The following is an 18,579-nucleotide window of genomic DNA, read 5'->3' as shown; positions in this document are numbered from 1 at the left end:
TTCTATGGACTGAAATGTTAATAGTGATTTTCTGGAGATGGAGGTGTGGAAGGATTATGAGTGAGTCTTATTTTCTTCTCCAGCTTTTTCTATATCTGCCAAATCTTGTGAATTGAGCATGTGTTACTTTTATAATCCAAAATAATTTTGTTTAAGAAAAAAATTGGTTTGTTATTTATAGAGTGATCTTCCATGACTAGATTTCCCAGGATAGCCTCAATTTCTAGGTCTAGCAGTACCCATAATTGTATTTATCAAAAAAAAAAAAAATTTACTATCTGTTCATTTCTGCTCTCCCAGATCTAAACCTTAATGAGCTTTATTTAATGTATTTCTTTAGCTCCATGAGATAGTATATAAAAACTTAAATTAAGTAATCCCATTTATTAAAATTCTCTATTATTTCCAGAAAGAATAAATAATTGAATCAAGATTGAATAAAAATGTCAAAGTTGTTTCAGTTATTCTTTTGCTTCTTCAAGACAAGTTAAAAGTCCTTAAAAATTTATCAGCTTTTTTTTTTTTTTTTTTTTTTGCGGTACGCGGGCCTCTCACTGCTGTGGCCTCTCCCGTTGCGGACGCGCAGGCTCAGCGACCATGGCCCACGGGCCCAGCCGCTCCGTGGCATGTGGGATCCTCCCAGACCGGGGCACGAACCTGCGTCCCCTGCATCGGCAGGCGGACTCTCAACCGCTGCGCCACCAGAGAAGCCCTATCAGCTATTTTTTTAACTAGAGCAGTAATTGCCAATTACGATATGCTTGATAAAAAGCAATCGTGATTATTACTAATAATAGCCTTTTGATAAAACATATAATTCACATATGCTTATATCTTAGGTGTGTAAAAAATTATTTTGAAATTGAATTATTTATATGCAAATATATCAAAACACAAATAAGTAGTCTAAAATATTATGCTGTGTTTATTAATAGGAATTCTCTCTCCAAGTTTTGAAATAGAAATCAAGAAAAATACACTGTTGCATTTTTAAAATAGTTACTACACCTGGTAACTGGAGAAGACCTAGGGTCTGCTCTTGCTGCTTCTCACCACTAGCTAGTCTAGAGATGGGGAAAGCTATTCCACACTCATTCTTCCCATTCAGACCAAAATCTAGATATGGGTCCCTTATATCTGAAACATTTGGGGGCAGATGTGTTTCAGAATTCAGAATATTTTGGGTTTTAGAATTCAGAATATTTTGGGTTTTAGAAAAGCAACAAGTACATATTCTGCAAATTTCATAATATTCCCAGCAGAGTGTGTAGCAGTAGGTACATTATCAAACACATTATTTCTATGGTAAAATATATGAAGATTCACTCTAAGTTGGATAAATAAAGATAAAATATAGCCCATAACAGTTCAGGTCAGAATTTGCCTTCAGATGAGCTTTGAACAAAAACAAAATAAACAAGCCCAACCTTTTACTTTTTAGAACTTCTGAATTTTGGAATTATAAATAAGGGAGTAGGGACCTGTATGTGAAGAATTCCCTAATCATCTCTGTCATGTAGAGTGAAAACATAGAAGGGAGAAAATGAAGAAAATGATATAATGTAGATGGGATAAGTCTAAAAATGAGTTAACATCTATGTGAATTACTAATAGTCATTAAAAATAGCTCAGCTCAGACATGTCTCTCGAAGGACATGTCATGTATATGTGCCAAAAAATGATTTCTAATTTTTTGGAAGTTTTTTTTTTTTTTTTTTTGGCGGTACGCGGGCCTCTCACTGTTGTGGCCTCTCCTGCTGCGGAGCACAGGCTCCGGACGCGCAGGCTCAGCAGCCATGGCTCACGGGCCCAGCCGCTCCGTGGCATGTGGGATCTTCCGGGACCGGGGCACGAAACCATGTCCCATGCATCGGCAGGCGGACTCTCAACCACTGCGCCACCAGGGAAGCCCTTGGAAGTTTTAAAAAATGTATTTCTCAGAAGACATTAACAAGTTTAATTTTTTTATTATTTAAAAATGTTTTTATTATTTTTTTTTTTTTAAATAAATTTATTTATTTATTTTTGGCTGCATTGGGTCTTCATTGCTGCGTGCGGGCTTTCTCTAGCTGCAGCGAGCGGGGGCTATATTCACTGCAGTGTGCAGGCTTCTCATTGCTGCACCTTCTCTTGTTGCGGAGCACGTGCTCTAGGCGCGCGGGCTTCAGTAGTTGTGGGGTGCAGGCTTAGTAGTTGTGGCTCACGGGCTTAGTTGCTCCACAGCATGTGGGATCTTCCCGGACTGGGGCTCGAACCCGTGTCCCCTGCATTGGCAGGTGGATTCTTAACCACTGTGCCACCAGGGAAGTCCAGCATGTTTAATTTTTTTCAACAATTCCAGTAGTTAGGTAGGACAGGTATACATTTTCTTATCACTTTACAGATGAGAAAGCTAATGTTCAGAAATTGACTCAGGTTGTTTAGCTAGTAAATGAAAAAGCAGGGACTTTTTCACTCTAAATCTCGGTCCCTAAGTTATGGCATTTCCTCCCTATAAACAGGAGTACAAGTCCCCCAAATTGGTAATGGTTTGATTTTCTGGGTAGAGAAACATTAAGAAATGATTTGTAGCACAACTGTAAGAACCACTGCAACGGGTAATGTCTGGAGGGTATCTAAGATCTTATACTTTATGCATTTTTCTGAAAGAGATTGCAGGGATTTGAGACATAGCTCATTGTCTTGGGACATTTGGTCTGGGAATGATAGAGAGTCTAATGATTTCCATAGCCACTGTTAATTGTCAGTGTTGTTGACAGCTGATTCAGTTAAGTCAGGTGCTCATGCTGACTGACAGCGACCCATAGCAGGCTTCAGGAAATACACCAAAAATAAAGAATGTAATGTTTAGGATGGAGGTGGGGGATGCTTGATGGAATTTTGCTTTGAATTGTAGCAGCATTTCCAAGCAACTATAAATGTGTTGCATATTTAAACTGACAAATTAAGAAACAGGATTTTTGTTACTCACTTTGTTCTACTTGCACTGTGCAGCCACCTGAAAGTGTTAGTAACCAAGGATAAAAGAGAAAATTGGAAAGTGACATTTTATGTTATTTCATGATAAATTCAGGAATAAGAGGAAACCTCAACTAAAGTATGTGTATCTTTGCAGAAACATGCTAAGGGACAAGATTTACTTAAACGAGTATGTGAACACCTCAATCTTTTGGAAGAAGACTACTTTAGTCTAGCCATTTGGGATAATGCAACCTCTAAGGTGAGAAGACTGCTTGTAATATAAGAAACTGACCCCCCAAAATTGTTTTAATTCTTTTACTGCTGTTAAGAATGTATTTATTCCTGCCTCTCCGAGATACAGTGTACGTAGTAAGGAAAGATATTGAAGGTAATTAAAAAACAAAACAACACCTCTAATACTACAGTGAAAAACTTTCTGCAGCTGTGAGTTAGAAAGTTCTCCCATGAATCGAGGAAAATACTCTGAAAAGTATTTTATGTTATACAAGCTCAGTGAGATAAAATCGAATGTTTTTATATTGTGTGTGTGTACCCCACTCAGGTTTATGTTAGAATATTTGAGAATACTTGAATTTGGCATATAAATGAAGTCACTGAGTACCAGTACCTACTTGTTTAATGTAACTGTTATAATTTTTCTATGAACCAAGTATACTTAAATTGCTGGGAGCTGGCTCATCTAAAGGCATTCAGCAGAGGAAATTCTTTCATCTTGCAGTTGAGCTTCCAGTGCTCACATTGGTAAAAACCTTCCAGTTGCTTTGAAAACTTTTTGCTATTGTTGGTGTCATCCATACTCTATCGTATCAGCAAATTTTATTTCCTTATAGTAGTTTTCACTATCCTATTTATTTTTTAATGAGAAAATATTAAATTGCTTTATTTATATTCATTGATATATTTCTGTATAAAGTGATGTTAAAAGTGCCCAATATAAAAGCTGAATTTGATTGTACAGCAAACAACAAATCTGGCTGTTAAAAAGGGCTTTATTGTCCCCCTTAGATAAAATATTTCTGGGAAAAAAAGTTGATGTCTCTGAATCATAATCTAGTTTCAACTTCTCTGATTGTTTATAAGAACCCCTTCTGGGGAAGTCAGTGGACAAGTGAATCCTGGGAAACATAGGGCTTATCATATTTGGGGCATCTGGAAGGTCTGATGGGCCAGGTTCTTACAGGATATGGTTGGGGTAATGGGCTGTTCTATATTTTCTGCTTCTAAATTCATCATGGCTAACTTCCAGCTCTCGGAAATAGGTCAAAGCAGAGTTTTCCTTTGGGTTAAAATGAAGGTCTTTAGCTGATTCAGGTAGAACAAGTAGAACATAGAAGGGAAAGCAGGAACTTCATTTGCACATGGCCCAAGTAAATCCTGTACAAAAATGAGTTTGGAGAAGACTTCCTTAGCATTGTCAGGTTAAAGGGACAATACAGTAGCAAAAGCCATTGTGATGGTGACAGTCCTTCTTCAATATGCTATCTCTTTGAGTCATACTTTTCCAGTCTGGATGAGTTGCTCTCTCTGTCTTGTATATAGTTGACCCAGGTATTTCCCATCACCATTATCCTGGGGACTTGTTGTACTTCTCTCCTGTGATGTTTCTCTTGTTTCCCCTTTATCTTAGCATTTCCTGGTATTTGATAGAGCACGCCTTCTGAGAAATTACATATGGGATGTAATCTTTTTGAGACATTACATGTCTGAAAATGTGTTTATTGTACTGTAGTATTTGGTTGTTAGTTTGGTTGGGTATAGAATTTTAGGCTTGAAATGATTTGCCTTCATAATTTTGAAGGCATTGCTCCATTGTCTTCTAGCTTTTAATGTTGGCTATTGAGAAGGTCAAAGCCATTCTGACTTGTGATGCTTTGTATGATCTCCCCTCTCTCTTGCCCTGTGTGGAATTAGGCTAGTAGAATCTTTTACCCTCCTTCCTTCCCTCCCTCCCCCCACCCTCCCTCCCTCCCTCCTTCCCTCCCTCCCCCCCACCCTCCCTCCCTCCCTCCCTCCTTCTCTTCTTTTTCTCTCTTTCTTTAGTGTGCTGAGATTCACAGTGATGCATCTTTTAAAAAAATTTATTTATTTATTCATTTATTTAATTTTTTGGCTGCATTGGGTGTTCGCTGCTGCACGCAGGTTTTCTCTAGTTGCTGAGAGCGGGGGCTACTCTTTGTTGTGGTGCACAGGCCTCTTATTGTGGTGGCTTCTCTTGTTGCAGAGCACAGGCTCTAGGCGTGCGGGCTTCAGTAGTTGCAGCACGTGGGCTCAGTAGTTGCAGCTCGCAGGCTCTAGAGCACAGGCTCAGTAGTTGTGGCTCACAGGTTAGCTGTTCCACAGCATATGGGATCTTCCTGGACCAGGGCTCGAACCCCTGTCCCCTGTATTGGCAGGCGGATTCTCAACCACTGCGCCACCAGGGAAGTCCCCAGGGAAGTCCCCCAAAACTTTTTATCTTTTTGAACAAAGAACTGTTCCAGGTGCCTTTTATAGTCTTCCAGGGAATTGAAATTTTTTCCACTAAGAGAATTTTGTAGAGACCTAAATAAATGGAAATCCGAAGGTGCAGTGTCTGGTGAATATGGTGGATGAATCAGAACTTCCCAGCCAAGCTGTAACAGTTTTTGCCTGGTCATCAAAGAAACATGCGGTCTTGCATTATCCTGATGGAAGATTATGCATTTTCTGTTGACTAATTCTGGATGCTTTTTGTGGAGTGCTGCTTTCAGTTGGTCTAATTGGGAGCAGTACTTGTTGGAATTAATTGTTTGGTTTTCCGGAAGGAGCTCCTAATAGAGAACTCCCTTCCAATCCCGCCATATACACAACATCCCCTTCTTTGGGTGAAGACCAGCCTTTGGTGTGGTTGTTGGTGGTTCATTTCACTTGCTCCACGATCTCTTCCTTTCCATATTATTGTACAGTGTCCACTTTTCATCGCCCATCACAGTTTGTTTTAAAAACAGAATGTTTTCATTACATTTAAGTAGAGAATTGCATGTGGAAATACGGTCAAGAGGATTTTTTTTGCTTAACTTATGTGGAACCCAAACATCAAAGTGATTAACATAACCAAGTTGGTGCAAATGATTTTCAGTGCTTGATTTGAATATTTTGAGTATGTCAGCTGTCTCCCTCGTGGTATAACGTTGATTGTTCTCAGTTAATGTCTCGATTTGATCGCTATCCACTTCAACTGGTCTACCAGCCCATGGAGCATCGTCCAGCAAGAAACCTCTAGCATGAAACTACTTTTGACACATTCGGTCAGTCACAGCACCTTCTCCATACACTGCACAAATCTTTTTTTGCGTTTCAGTTGCATTTTTACCTCTCTTGAAATAATAAAGCATAATATGCCGAAAATGTTGCTTTTTTTCCTTCCATTTTCAATATTAAAATGTCATACAAAAATTCACCAATTTTGATAAGTCTTTTTTTAAATGCATGTTGATATGACAGCTGTCACATATAATCTAACAAAATTGTTTCAAATGAAGTTGAAGACAACTAAGTGCTTCCAGAGCCATCTTAACGGAAAAAACAAAATGAACCTTTTGGCCAACCCAATAGTTGCTTCCTAGATTTTATTCCTGCTTGGAATAAGTTATTTATGAATGAATCAAGGATTTTTTCTGGAGGATTCCAGAATCCCACTTTGTTTCCCCTTCTAGTCACTACCGCCAGCCCCAACAATCAGTACTCCTACCTCAGGCCCTGTCAAAAGTAACAGATGTCTTCCTAACATCTATCACCATCAATTAGTTTTGCCTGTTTTTAAACTTTACATAAGCGAAACCATACAGTATGTGCTCTTAGGTCTGGCTTCTTTTGTTTTGTTTAATATCATGTTTTTGAGTATCATCCATGTTGTGGCGAGTAGCAGTAGTTCATCCATTCTTGCTGCTGTATAATGGTTCATTGTTTGACTATACCACACTTCATTTATGCATTCTACTGTTGATGGACATTTGGCTTGTTTACAGTTTGTGGCTTTTATGAATGCTGCTCCTGGGAACATTCTCATACATGTCTTTCAGTGCATATCTTGTCATATTCATTTCTGTTGGATTCCCAGAAGTGGAATTGCTGGGTTGTGGATGACACATATATGATCAGCTTTAGTAGACACTATCAGTTTTCCAAAGTGGTGCTACCAGTTCACACTCCCACCAGCACTAAGGGTTGCAGCTGTGCCACATCCTCACCAGCACTTGGTATAACACACTGCATTTTGATTTCTGCTCTTACCACTCTGCTGAACTGCCCTTGCCAAGATAAATCTGACAGGTTTTCATCTTCATGTTCCTTGTCCATTTTGCAGCATTGACGAGCTTGCCTATCCATCCTTGAAATGTTCTATTCCTTTGGATTCTGTGATACCAGTCTCTCCTGTTTTCCTCCTACCACTTGGTCACTTCTTCTCAGTTTACTTCTCAGCTCTTTATCCTCTCTTCATCCCTTAACTGTAAATGTTCCCCAAGGTTTATCTTTAGTTTCTTTCTTTTAACTCTATTATATGCTCCCTGGATTATTTTTATCTACTTTCATGGCTTCATTTGCCACCTATATGGGGGAAGTGCCCAAATTTATATCTCTGGTTAAAATCACTCTTCTGAGTGCCAGACCTGCTAATCCAGCTATCTACTGAAATATTCTACTTGGATTTCCAAAGACACCTTGAACGTGTATCTATATAAATATACCATAATTTATTTATTCTATTGTTGATGGACATTTGGGTTGTTTTCAGTTTTTTGCTATTGTTTTCTTCTTCATGAAAATTTATTCCTTTTCCTACATTTTCTGTTTCAGTGAATAGTACCACATCTACCCAGTTGCCCAAGCCAGCAACTTAGGAACTTTTGTTTACTACTATACTTTACACCTCTCATCATCAGCCCACCCTATTTACTCAGTCACAAATCCTGACTATTATCATTCTCAACAACAGCTTCTTATTTGGTCTCCCTGTCTACCTCAAATTTGTGTCACTCTTATTTTAAATCCTTCAGTGATTCTCCCTTGCCTGTAACTTGATGAAGTCCAAGTTTCTTAGCATGGAATACTATGGCCTCTATGATCTGGCCCTTACTGTTCTTTTTCATTTTACATCTCTCCTCTTCACTTCTGTGCTCCAGCTTTGCTGAACTACATTCAGCAACTCAGATGTATCATGTTCTCTTTATATACCCTGTGCCTTTCTAATTACTTCCACTTCTTTTTTTGCCTGGCTAACTCTTATTTGTTCTTCAACCCTAAATTAGATCTCCCAAACATTCTTTTTTTTTTTACCTTTTTTTCCCCCCAAAACATTCTTTTGAGAAACATTTCCTAACTGCCTCTAAGAAAAGACAAATTGTTCACTACTCAGCTCTTCCTTTAGACTGACAGCTCCTTGAGGACAAGCACTATTTTTATTTTTATTTATTTATTTTTGTGTGGTACGCGGGCCTCTCACTGTTGTGGCCTCTCCCGTTGCGGAGCACAGGCTCCGGACGCGCAGGCTCAGCAACCATGGCTCACGGGCCCAGCCGCTCCGCAGCATGTGGGATCGTCCCGGACCGGGGCACGAACCCATGTCCCCTGCATCGGCAGGCGGACTCTCAACCACTGCGCCACCAGGGAAGCCCCTACAAGCACTATTTTTAAATCCTTTTTTGTAACTTTGGTGCCTAGCACGTGGAGGCATTCCTAAATACTTGTTGGCTAAATAAAATGCTCTGAATTGAATAATTTAAATTGAGCATAAAGTACCTATTGTTATGCACACTGATTTTTTATTGTCTTGTACACACTTTTTGATTTTGACTTTGATTCAGAGGTCTAGATACTGAAGAAATAATACTTTGTTCTATAAGGTACCTTATACCTTGGAGTCCCATGTGATTGGCACAAATCTGGATTTGCCCCCTCTATGTCAGATTGGTGGGAATTCTAGCCTTAGAGTCATAGAATGGCTCATGCAATCCCTGTAAGAAACTTGGCAGCTTCAGGCTACTTTGGGAGGTTTCTCTTAAAAATAGGGAAAATATGGAGTCACCTCACTCTGTAGGGGAAGTGTTCATTCCACAGTGATAGAAAGTAGTCTTTGTTAAGAGTTCTGGATTGCAAGGTTCTCAGAGGTTCCACAAAACTTATCAGTTGGTGCTTTTAAAGTCCTCTTTTGCCTTTGGACCTATAACAACTTAAAGTTCTTTAGTCTTAATGAGAGAGGAAGGAGAAACACCCAGGTTACCCCCTGCCCTTTCTGACAGGACTTAAGCAAGTATGTACTTAGTTTTTATACTTTAGAATAATTTTATATTAAGTGATATTTTAAAAAACATACATTTCTTAATCATCTGTGTTAATTGCAGGGGCAGGGGAGAGAAAAGGAAACTCGTCCTCACTCTTTGCTTATTATCTGTTGTGGTGACTATGTTTATATAATGGTTAGTGTAATATATAATCAAATGTAAGATTGCGGTGTTCAGGCCCACTCCTTGGGTAGGGCAAATGGGATGGTCATCTTGAACTTTGCCCTTGTTGGTACAGGGTGAGGAGTAATCCCCCCTTACTCTTCTTTTCTAAATACGACTAAAATTCAATTTTAAACATTTTGGAAGGGGGAATGGGGTGGGGGGATTGGGAGCAGGCATGAAAGGGGCTCCTGAGGTGCTGGTAATGTTATATTTATATGTTCACTTTGATAATTTATTGATCTATACGTATGTTTTATGTACTTTTCTGTATATGTCTTATGTCAATAAAAATCTTTTAGACAATTCAATTTAGAAATTTCTGTCTTTAAACATTTCTCTAGGAGCCTATGAAAGATGTTAATGGTGAGGCTCTTTTTAAGTGCCATTAGTTTTGCATGGTCCACTATGGGTTGAGGAACCTTGCCCTTGTGGTGTGCAAATTTTAAGTGGGGTTGGAGAATGGTGAAGGGAGAAATTAGTGTGGGCAAGAGTAGTCAGGAAAAACAAAATAGTTATTCATTCAGTAAACATTAACTGAGCATGAACCATCTACCAGGTGCTGTGCTGACACAGAAAACTTGAATGAGACTGGAGGTCAGAGTTGGAGGGAAAAATAAGATCTATGTTATAGATCAATAATCCTGGTTATAGATCTCTATTTGTCTTTACAGAATAATAAAAATAGCAAGTGCTTATTTAGCATTCCTTGTTTGCTGAAGCTTTACATATATTACCTTTTAATCTTCACAGTAACCCTGAGATAGGCCCTACTGATAATATCTCATTTTATTTCCTCTAATAGATGAGGAAACTGAAGTACAAAGATGCTTAAAGTCACTCACCTAGGAAGTAGTAGAGCTAGGATTCAAGCCCAGCTGTCTGGCTCCCTGTTTCTCTGTTCAAAATTACTGTGCTATGTGAAACTAATGCAAAAAATATTGGAAATGTAGGTTGACCTGGAGACACTATTGGAGATGGTCAGTAATCCTGCTTCTGGTACTCTGTGGTTTATGTATTTTGGAGCTCTGTGTGAATGCCTTTTCTTCTTTTTACAGACATGGCTGGATTCTGCCAAAGAAATAAAAAAGCAGGTTCGTGGTAAGTGAATATAGCCCTTTTTCTAGCTCTTTCTTTTTTTTAGTAGGTCAGAGGATTTCCAACCTTTTTCTGGCTGTGAGTCACTTTAGAATTCTGACTATGGTAGATGGCTTTGAAATTAAGATAAAGCCTTCCTTTGGAAGGTAGAGATTCCATAATAGAAAGATACAGCAGAGGTAGACACTATTGAGATGTAGGTCAGATCTTGATGATTTTTTTTTACAGCTAGGCAAAGTGGGGGAAGATAGGAATGATTGAGAGAAACAGAAGGTGGAAACAAACAAAGAATAGAAGAGAAAAGGATATGGGAGTCAGTTCTCACAATGGTAGTGATTGAAACTGTAGTAGCTTACGATTGGGAGTTTGCTGCCTGATCCTGTTCCATTTAAATTGTTCTGGACTATTGAGTTCTAACCTTCTCCATGTTTTCTTCTCTATAGTTCTTTTTTGTCCCTTTTCAACTGTCTTCTTCCAAATTGAAGTATGTAAGGAACTGTGGAAGGAAAAAAAAGAATAGAAGAAATTCCTTGCCAGTGACCCTTCTGTCATTGTGGCTTTCTCTTAGCTCCAAGCCCTCTGGCATATATTACTGCTGAACACCCTGCTCAGACTGGTGTCCTGGGATAGATTTTTCTAGGTTGATAAAAGTCTAGATTAGTATTTTGTAGCCTCAGGCCCAATGGGCTAAAGGGTAGAGACTTTACCCACCCCCCCACCCCACCCCCCCAGTTATGACTAGATGTCCTTTCAGTTTAGTTTATTTTTGAGGAAACTTGTAGGAACTGCAGTAGATGTTATTCATCATGATTAGTAAGTTTTAACTGTATCACCTGAAAAGAAGTTTTGTTTTTCATTTGTTTCTTAAAAGAAAACACTTTTGTTATGGTGAAATGTTTTCTTTTAGACCCTATTTATTTATATTTCTTAAGATAGAGAAACAAAATACTACTTTGGCCTGACAACTCTCCATATTTGCTCTCTGCCTATAAAATCTTGTTTTAAATTGCAAATCAGAGTAAAAAGTATTCAGAATATTTGAGACATGACAACAAAAAACATGATTCCAAGCCCCTTTCAATGAAGATACTTTTAATATTCAATATTACTCAGGAATAAATGATTGTACAAGAAGACTCTTTAGGAAGAAAAGTTAAAACAGAGTTTATGATGAGTGGAGAAGACTATCTAGTAGATTATCTTCCAGGCTATTGAGAAAAAAAAACTCTCGCTAAGAAAAATAACCTAAGTGTTTGTCGTTTAAAAAAAAATTTACAAAATAATAAAACCTCTTCCTTCAACATGGGAAAGAAAAACTGTGTCTGTAACACAAACTTTAACATCAAAATGTAAATATTTCATTGAGCCAAAGAGAAGGTTGACATTTATCTATTGCAAAGATTTTGGGTTTTTTAAAAATAGTTTTCACGGGCTTCCCTGGTGGTGCAGTGGTTAAGAAGCCGCCTGCCAATGCAGGGGACACGGGTTTGAGCCCTGGTCCGGGAAGATCCCACATGCTATGGAGCAACTAAACCCGTGCGCCATAACTACTGAGCCTGCACTCTAGAGTCCACGAGCCACAACTGCTGAGCCCGTGTGCCACAACTATAAAGCCCGCACACCTAGAGCCCATGCTCCGCAACGAGAAGCCTCTGCAATGAGAAGCCTGTGTGGCACAACTAGAGAAAGCCTGCGCACAGCAACGAAGACCCACAGAGCCAAAATTAAAAATAAATAAATAATTTTATTTTTTAAAAAAGCCCTTGAGTTTAAAAAAAAAAAGTTTTCATCAAACAAGTAATATATACCCATTTGAAAAATTTAAGCATTATGAAAATATATCATGAAGCAAGTAAAAAGCCTGTAAAGCCTATCCTCCAGATGTAATCACTGTTAAACTGGTATGATCTGTAAGATTTTTTTCTAGGCATATATAAATTTTGCTTTTCAATAATACAATTATGTTATACATTGTTATATATTGTATTTTCTGTATATTATATCATATGTAGTTTTAAAATTTTTAAAATAGGTGATATAAATATGAGGTATGAAATTAAAAGATACAGATGAATGTAATACAAGGTCAATCTTCCTTCTTCCCCTGTCCTTTAACTAATTTCTTGTGTTCTGTCCAGAGGTGTTCTGAGTGTATATAGACATACATTTTAATATAAATATGTATTTAATGCATACATTATATTTTATATATAATATACTTTATAAATATATTTAATATAAATATGTATGTTCTGTATGTATTTAATATACATATGCAATCTTTAACATAATTTGTATACTCTTTATATTAATATATATCAATTTATTTCATTTGTTAAAATTTTTTTTTAATGATTATAAAGTTGTAGCACTGTATATATATATATATATATATAGAGAGAGAGAGAGAGAGAGAGAGAGAGAGAGAGAGAGAGAGCATGTATTGAATATATATGTATATGTGCACTTAGATGTATCTGTAGTAAATTGCTAGAAGTAGAATAAAAAAGTATGAATGTTTAAATTTGTAATAGATATTCACCAGCAAGATTTTTTCCATATTTCAAAAAATATAGAAAAGAATGGAGGCTAATATAACAAATACCCATGTACCCATCACCCAGAATTAACATATGTTAACTTTTACATTTAAAATAGAACAGTACAGGTAAGGTTTATCTCCTAGTCCCATCCCCTTCTCTCCCTATCCTTAGAAATCTATTTTCATGAATTTGAGGTGAGTCAGTCCATGTTTTTATATTTTTCCTTCATATATCCGTACCCATGTACAATAGATAGTATTGCTTCGCCTGTATTTTTGAAATTTCCCTCGGACCTAACAATCCATTTGAACCTTCTATGGTTTATCAGTCTCTCTTCCTTCTCCCAGCTTAATATTTAGCTTTGTTTAACTTCCTTGGTTCTGAATGAGAGAGAGCTCCCCTGCTGAGTCAGGCTAGCAACTTCCACCTCCTTCTGGAATAGTACAGAGCAAAAGCAAGAAATCCTTATACCTTCTGAAAAATACTGATACATAAAATAACACAAACTGTGTTTAAGAAATTCTATAGCCCAGGATATGCCCCTTCTAAATGTATCCTCCTCTCCTTCCCCTGCAGAAGTCACCACTGCCCTGAATTTTGTGTTAATGATTCCATTGTACTTTTTAATGTTTTTAAAAAATTACCTAATGTATGAATGTATACCTAAAAATATTGTTTTACCTTTTTGAGCATCATATAAATTGAATTATATAACAGTTAATCATTCGTGACTACCTTTTCTTATAAACATGATTTTGGAATTCATCTCAGTTGAAAAGAAAATTTCACCGTGATATCCTCTGAGTTTTTTCTTTTCTTTTTTTCTTTTTCTTTTCTTTTTGGCTGCACTGTGCGGCTTGTGGGATCCTAGTTTCCCCACCAGGGACTGAAGCCGGGCCCTGGCAGTGAAAATGCCAAGTCCTAACCACTGGACTGCCAGGGAATTCCTCCTCTGACCTTTTTCTCTTGTATTCTGTTTCATTTTTAAAGTGCTGATTTTGACCCATTAAACTGATTTCACAATGGATCATGATCCACAGTTTAAAAACCCTACCAGGACTTCCCTGATGGTGCAGTGGTTAAGAATCCGCCTGCCAATGCAGGGGACACAGGTTCGAGCCCTGATCCAGGAATATTCCACATGCCGTGGAGCAACTAAGCCTGTGTGCCACAGCTCTACAGCCTGTGAGCCACAACTACTGAGTCCGAGTGCCACAACTACCGAAGCCCGGGTGCCTAGAGCCTGTGCTCTGCAACAAGAGAAGCCCCCGCTTGCTGCAACTAGAGAAAGCCCGCGCACAGCAACAAAGACCCAATGCAGCCAAAAATAAATTAATTAACTAAAAAAAAAACACCCCACTGATTTAGACTTAAAGTGGAATTGCTAGATTATAGAGTATGTTTATTTTTAGTTTTACCAGATATAGCCAAATTGCTCTCCTTTAAATTGATTGTAATAGTTTACATCCCCACCAATAGTGTATGAGATAGTTCCTGTTTTCCTGTGTACCCAGAAGGCAGGAAGTTTTTTTCAATTATTAATTTTAAAAATGTTTGGACACAATTTCAGACTTAAAAGTTGAAATAATGGTACAAAGAATTCCTGGGCACCCTTCACCCAGATTCCTCAGATGTTAATATTTTACTATTTTATCTTTTCTCTTTATCCACACACACACACACACACACACACACACACACACACTGACACACACAAAACCTTTTTTCTGAACCATTTAATAGTAAGTTGCATCGTAGCAGCGCCATTCACAATAGCCACTTTTTTCTGCCCCCAACTTTCACAGTTGCTTTCTATATGCGCTGTTCTTTGCCTTGATTTTTTTTTTTCACTTAACAGTATATAGTGGCAGTGTATCTTTTCTTGCTAAATAAATACATTTAGGTTGTTTCCAGACATTTGCTATTACAAACAATATCTTATACCTGTATCATTTGACCACGTTTAAGTGTATGTTTAGATACATTTATGAAAGTGGAATTGCTAGGTGAAAGAGTATATACATTTTATGTTTTGATAGATATTCTCAATTGTTCTCCATAGTGTTGTACCAGTTTACACTCACATCAGCAATAGAAGAAAGTGCTTATTTTCCCCACCAATCGTGGGTGTTATCAAGCTTTTTATATCAGTTAGCTCAAAGAGAAAAAAAAATCACACTTTGTAAACTGTTGTTGATTTGCTTTCTTTAATGCTAGTCTTCCTATACTATTAAAAAATTGCCATTTATATATGTTATGAAATAACTGAATTTGTGTTTAAAGTTCTTAAATGCTGAATTCACATTTATTGAACATTCTTTTAGCTGTCTTGTTTCCCATATTGATTTACTCTAGCCAGTACATTTTAAAAAATAAATTTATTTACTTATAGCTATGTTGGGTCTTCATGCTGCACGTGGGCTTTCTCTAGTTGCAGCGAGCAGGGGCTACTCTTCGTTGTGGTGTGCGGGCTTCTCATTGCGGTGGCTTCTCTTGTTGCAGAGCATGGGCTCTAGGCGCGTGGGCTTCAGTAGTTGTGGCTCATGGGCTCTAGAGCACAGGCTCAGTAGTTGTGGCGCACACGGGCTTTGTTGCTCCGCGGCATGTGGGATCTTACTGGACCAGGGCTCGAACCTGTGTCCCCTGCACTGGCAGGTGGATTCTTAACCACTGTGCCACCAGGGAAGCCCTCTAGCCAATACATTTTTTATAGGTAGCATAGAAGTCATCTTTTTTTAATGTCTATATGGGAATTATAAGTTAACAATGATTAGATTATTAACATATCATAATCATAACAACAGATGGTATTTTACAGTATTTGAACTGTAAATATTGCCTCCCCATACCCTTACCCTTTTTATGAGAAACAATTATGGGGTTGGTTTCCTAAGTTCCATTTAAAGTTTCTGGGATGTGAAACATTAGAAGTGAGTTAATGGTAAACATTAGGATTGAGTAGATTTGAGACAAGTTTGTTTTATTGTCTGGAATTTGCCTTTTAGTTCAAATTTTGAAGGAAAATATCAACCATTTCCAAGGGACTCCTGTATTAAATATTTTAGCATGCTTAAAACTGCATATTCTTTAAGACATTTAAACTATTTCAAATTTTAATTTGCATATGGTCATTGGCAGCCAATAGCAATAAAAATGATATTTGGAGATGAAATGCTGTGAATGCAAAACAGAACAATGTTTGAAACACAGATGTTTGTTATAGGGTAGTAGAGTCCAATGGTTAAAAGCATGGGATTTGGGGTAAGAGAACCCTGGATTCACTAGCTATGTATTTTCTTAAGCCTCTGTTTCTTCATAAATAAAATGAACTAATAGTAGCACCTACCTGTATGTAAGAGGGCTAGCTTAGTATCTGGCATGCAATAAGTACTGAACAAAATGTATCTCTTAGCATCATAACCAATCATACTTATTTCTTTATTTTTATTATTATTTTTTTTTTTGCGGTATGCGGGCCTCTCACTGTTGCGGCCTCTCCCGTTGCGGAGCACAGGCTCCGGACGCGCAGGCTCAGTGGTCACGGCTCACGGGCCTAGCTGCTCCGCGGCATGTGGGACCTTCCCGGACCGGGGCACGAACCTGTGTCCCCTGTATCAGCAGGTGGACTCTCAACCACTGCGCCACCAGGGAAGCCCAATCATAACTTATTTATAACTGAGACCAGGCCCTACTCTTTGAGAAACTAACAGTCATGTTAGAAAAACCTTGAAGGGGTAGCACTTAGCTGGAAAAATTGAAATGCATTCTCCACTTAACTTTTACTCACAATTTCTGACTTTCATTGTAGATAAAAAATATGAAACACTTGTATGAGTCTTAGGATTAAATTCTTGTAGTTTTCATACCTAAAATATTTTCATTAGAGCTATAGTTTCTAAGAGCCACCTATATTGCCTCTTCCTTCTTATTTCTAAAATAATCTCTTAATCTCACCCATATTCTCACCCATATTAATGGGAAGAATGCTTTTGTTTATTTGAGATAATGTTGAGAGATGTCACAAATAAATAATGCCAACACCAAAAGAAAACATCCATGGATCACTTTGAATGACCTCTGAGGACCCAGAGTGGTATATAGATCACATTTTGAAAACCATTGCTACAAACATGTTCACCTATAGGATGGTTTCCTTTATGTTATTTTGCTTATAATGTTTTATAAACAAAACTATTAAGTCGGGTAAAAAAAATGAGATAGATGGTGTCTAAACAACTTTCTTCTTTTTCTTTTTTAAATAAAAATACTATTTCACCCACAAAGCATGAAAGTATTAGGACACTTCAAGAAAAAAAAGATTTTTTTGAATATTTTTAGGTATTTCTAACAACCAGAAACTTAGGCATAAGCATACAATTCTTTTGTGTTTATTTTTACAGGTGTCCCTTGGAATTTCACATTTAATGTAAAGTTTTATCCACCTGACCCAGCACAGTTAACAGAAGATATAACAAGGTAAATAATTTATTAATAGTTAAATATGTAATAAGTAATCTCATTATCATAAGCTCTGGGAATTTCTCCATTCAGAATTGAAGAAAAATGATGAGCTATTAAACCTAAGATAAAATGTTTCTGGTCACTTCAAGGCAGGCTTGCAAATAAGTGATCCTAAAAGCCTCAAATATCTGTGACTCGCCTGGAGAAAACTGGTAGGGAATTAACCTTGCTTATCATGGGTATTGTGCCATGCTGTGGACAGGGAACCTATAAACCATACTGTCCTCCAAAGGACAAGAGACAAATATAGTGGCAAAACAGCTCTGCCGTTTTTTTGTTTGTTTTAAATACTCCTCTCACACCATGCTGTTCCTTAAGGGATCAAAAAAACTAAAGTCTCAGTGTTACTATTTTTTTCTTCCTATTCCCCTCTTAAATTGTATAATTAGGTACGTGAACTGAACATTCCTCAGTAATTTTTTTTTTTTTTTTTTTTGCGGTACGCGGGCCTCTCACTGTTGTGGCCTCTCCCGTTGCGGACAGGCTCCAGACGCGCAGGCTCAGCGGCCACGGCTCACGGGCCCAGCCGCTCCGCGGCATGCGGGATCCTCCCGGACCGGGGCACGAACCCGTGTCCCCTGCACTGGCAGGCGGACTCTCAACCACTGCGCCACCAGGGAAGCCCCCTCAGTAATTTTTGAGCCCACTTAATTTATGAAATAAATCTTGTACTGTTTAAAAATAGCTTACTGATTCCTTTTTAAGAAAGTGGCCTTTATTGGATTCTATATAAATACTGAATATTAGCAAAAAAGCAAAAAGGAAAAACAGTATATAGTAAAGAATACTACTCTACATATGTATATCCATAGCATCTTGCATAGAGCCTTATACGTAGTATGTATTTGGCAAATGTTTGTTCAATTGAATGTTGGTTGTTGAGAAACTGCTTTCTAATTCTGATTTTGCTGTCAACTATCTGATTTCAGACAAATATACACTCTCTAGGCTTCAGTTTTCATCTCTCTCAAATA

At 37.8% G+C, this 18,579-nt stretch overlaps 1 protein-coding gene across 17 annotated transcripts in view; it reads left to right on the top strand.

Annotated features, from left to right (window-relative positions):
- The window catches only part of EPB41 (erythrocyte membrane protein band 4.1), a 206,215-nt gene that overhangs the window by 85,637 nt on the left and 101,999 nt on the right, over nt 1-18,579 (top strand). For all 17 annotated transcript variants that reach the window (XR_003433356.1, XM_027109405.1, XM_027109402.1 and 14 more), the window contains 3 exons: nt 3,116-3,220; nt 10,502-10,544; nt 17,485-17,560. Coding sequence is in view for 16 of the 17 variants with exons in the window: in XM_027109405.1 (XP_026965206.1) it covers nt 3,116-3,220; nt 10,502-10,544; nt 17,485-17,560 (224 nt within the window). In the remaining variant the exon portion in view is untranslated. The remainder of the gene's footprint in view (nt 1-3,115; nt 3,221-10,501; nt 10,545-17,484; nt 17,561-18,579) is intronic.

Source organism: Aethalodelphis obliquidens, unplaced genomic scaffold (genome assembly GCF_003676395.1).
Source record: "Aethalodelphis obliquidens isolate GAN/ISIS:26980383/991018 unplaced genomic scaffold, ASM367639v1 scaffold9, whole genome shotgun sequence".
NCBI lineage: Eukaryota > Metazoa > Chordata > Mammalia > Artiodactyla > Delphinidae > Aethalodelphis > Aethalodelphis obliquidens.
This window is presented reverse-complemented; position numbering and strand designations above follow the sequence as displayed.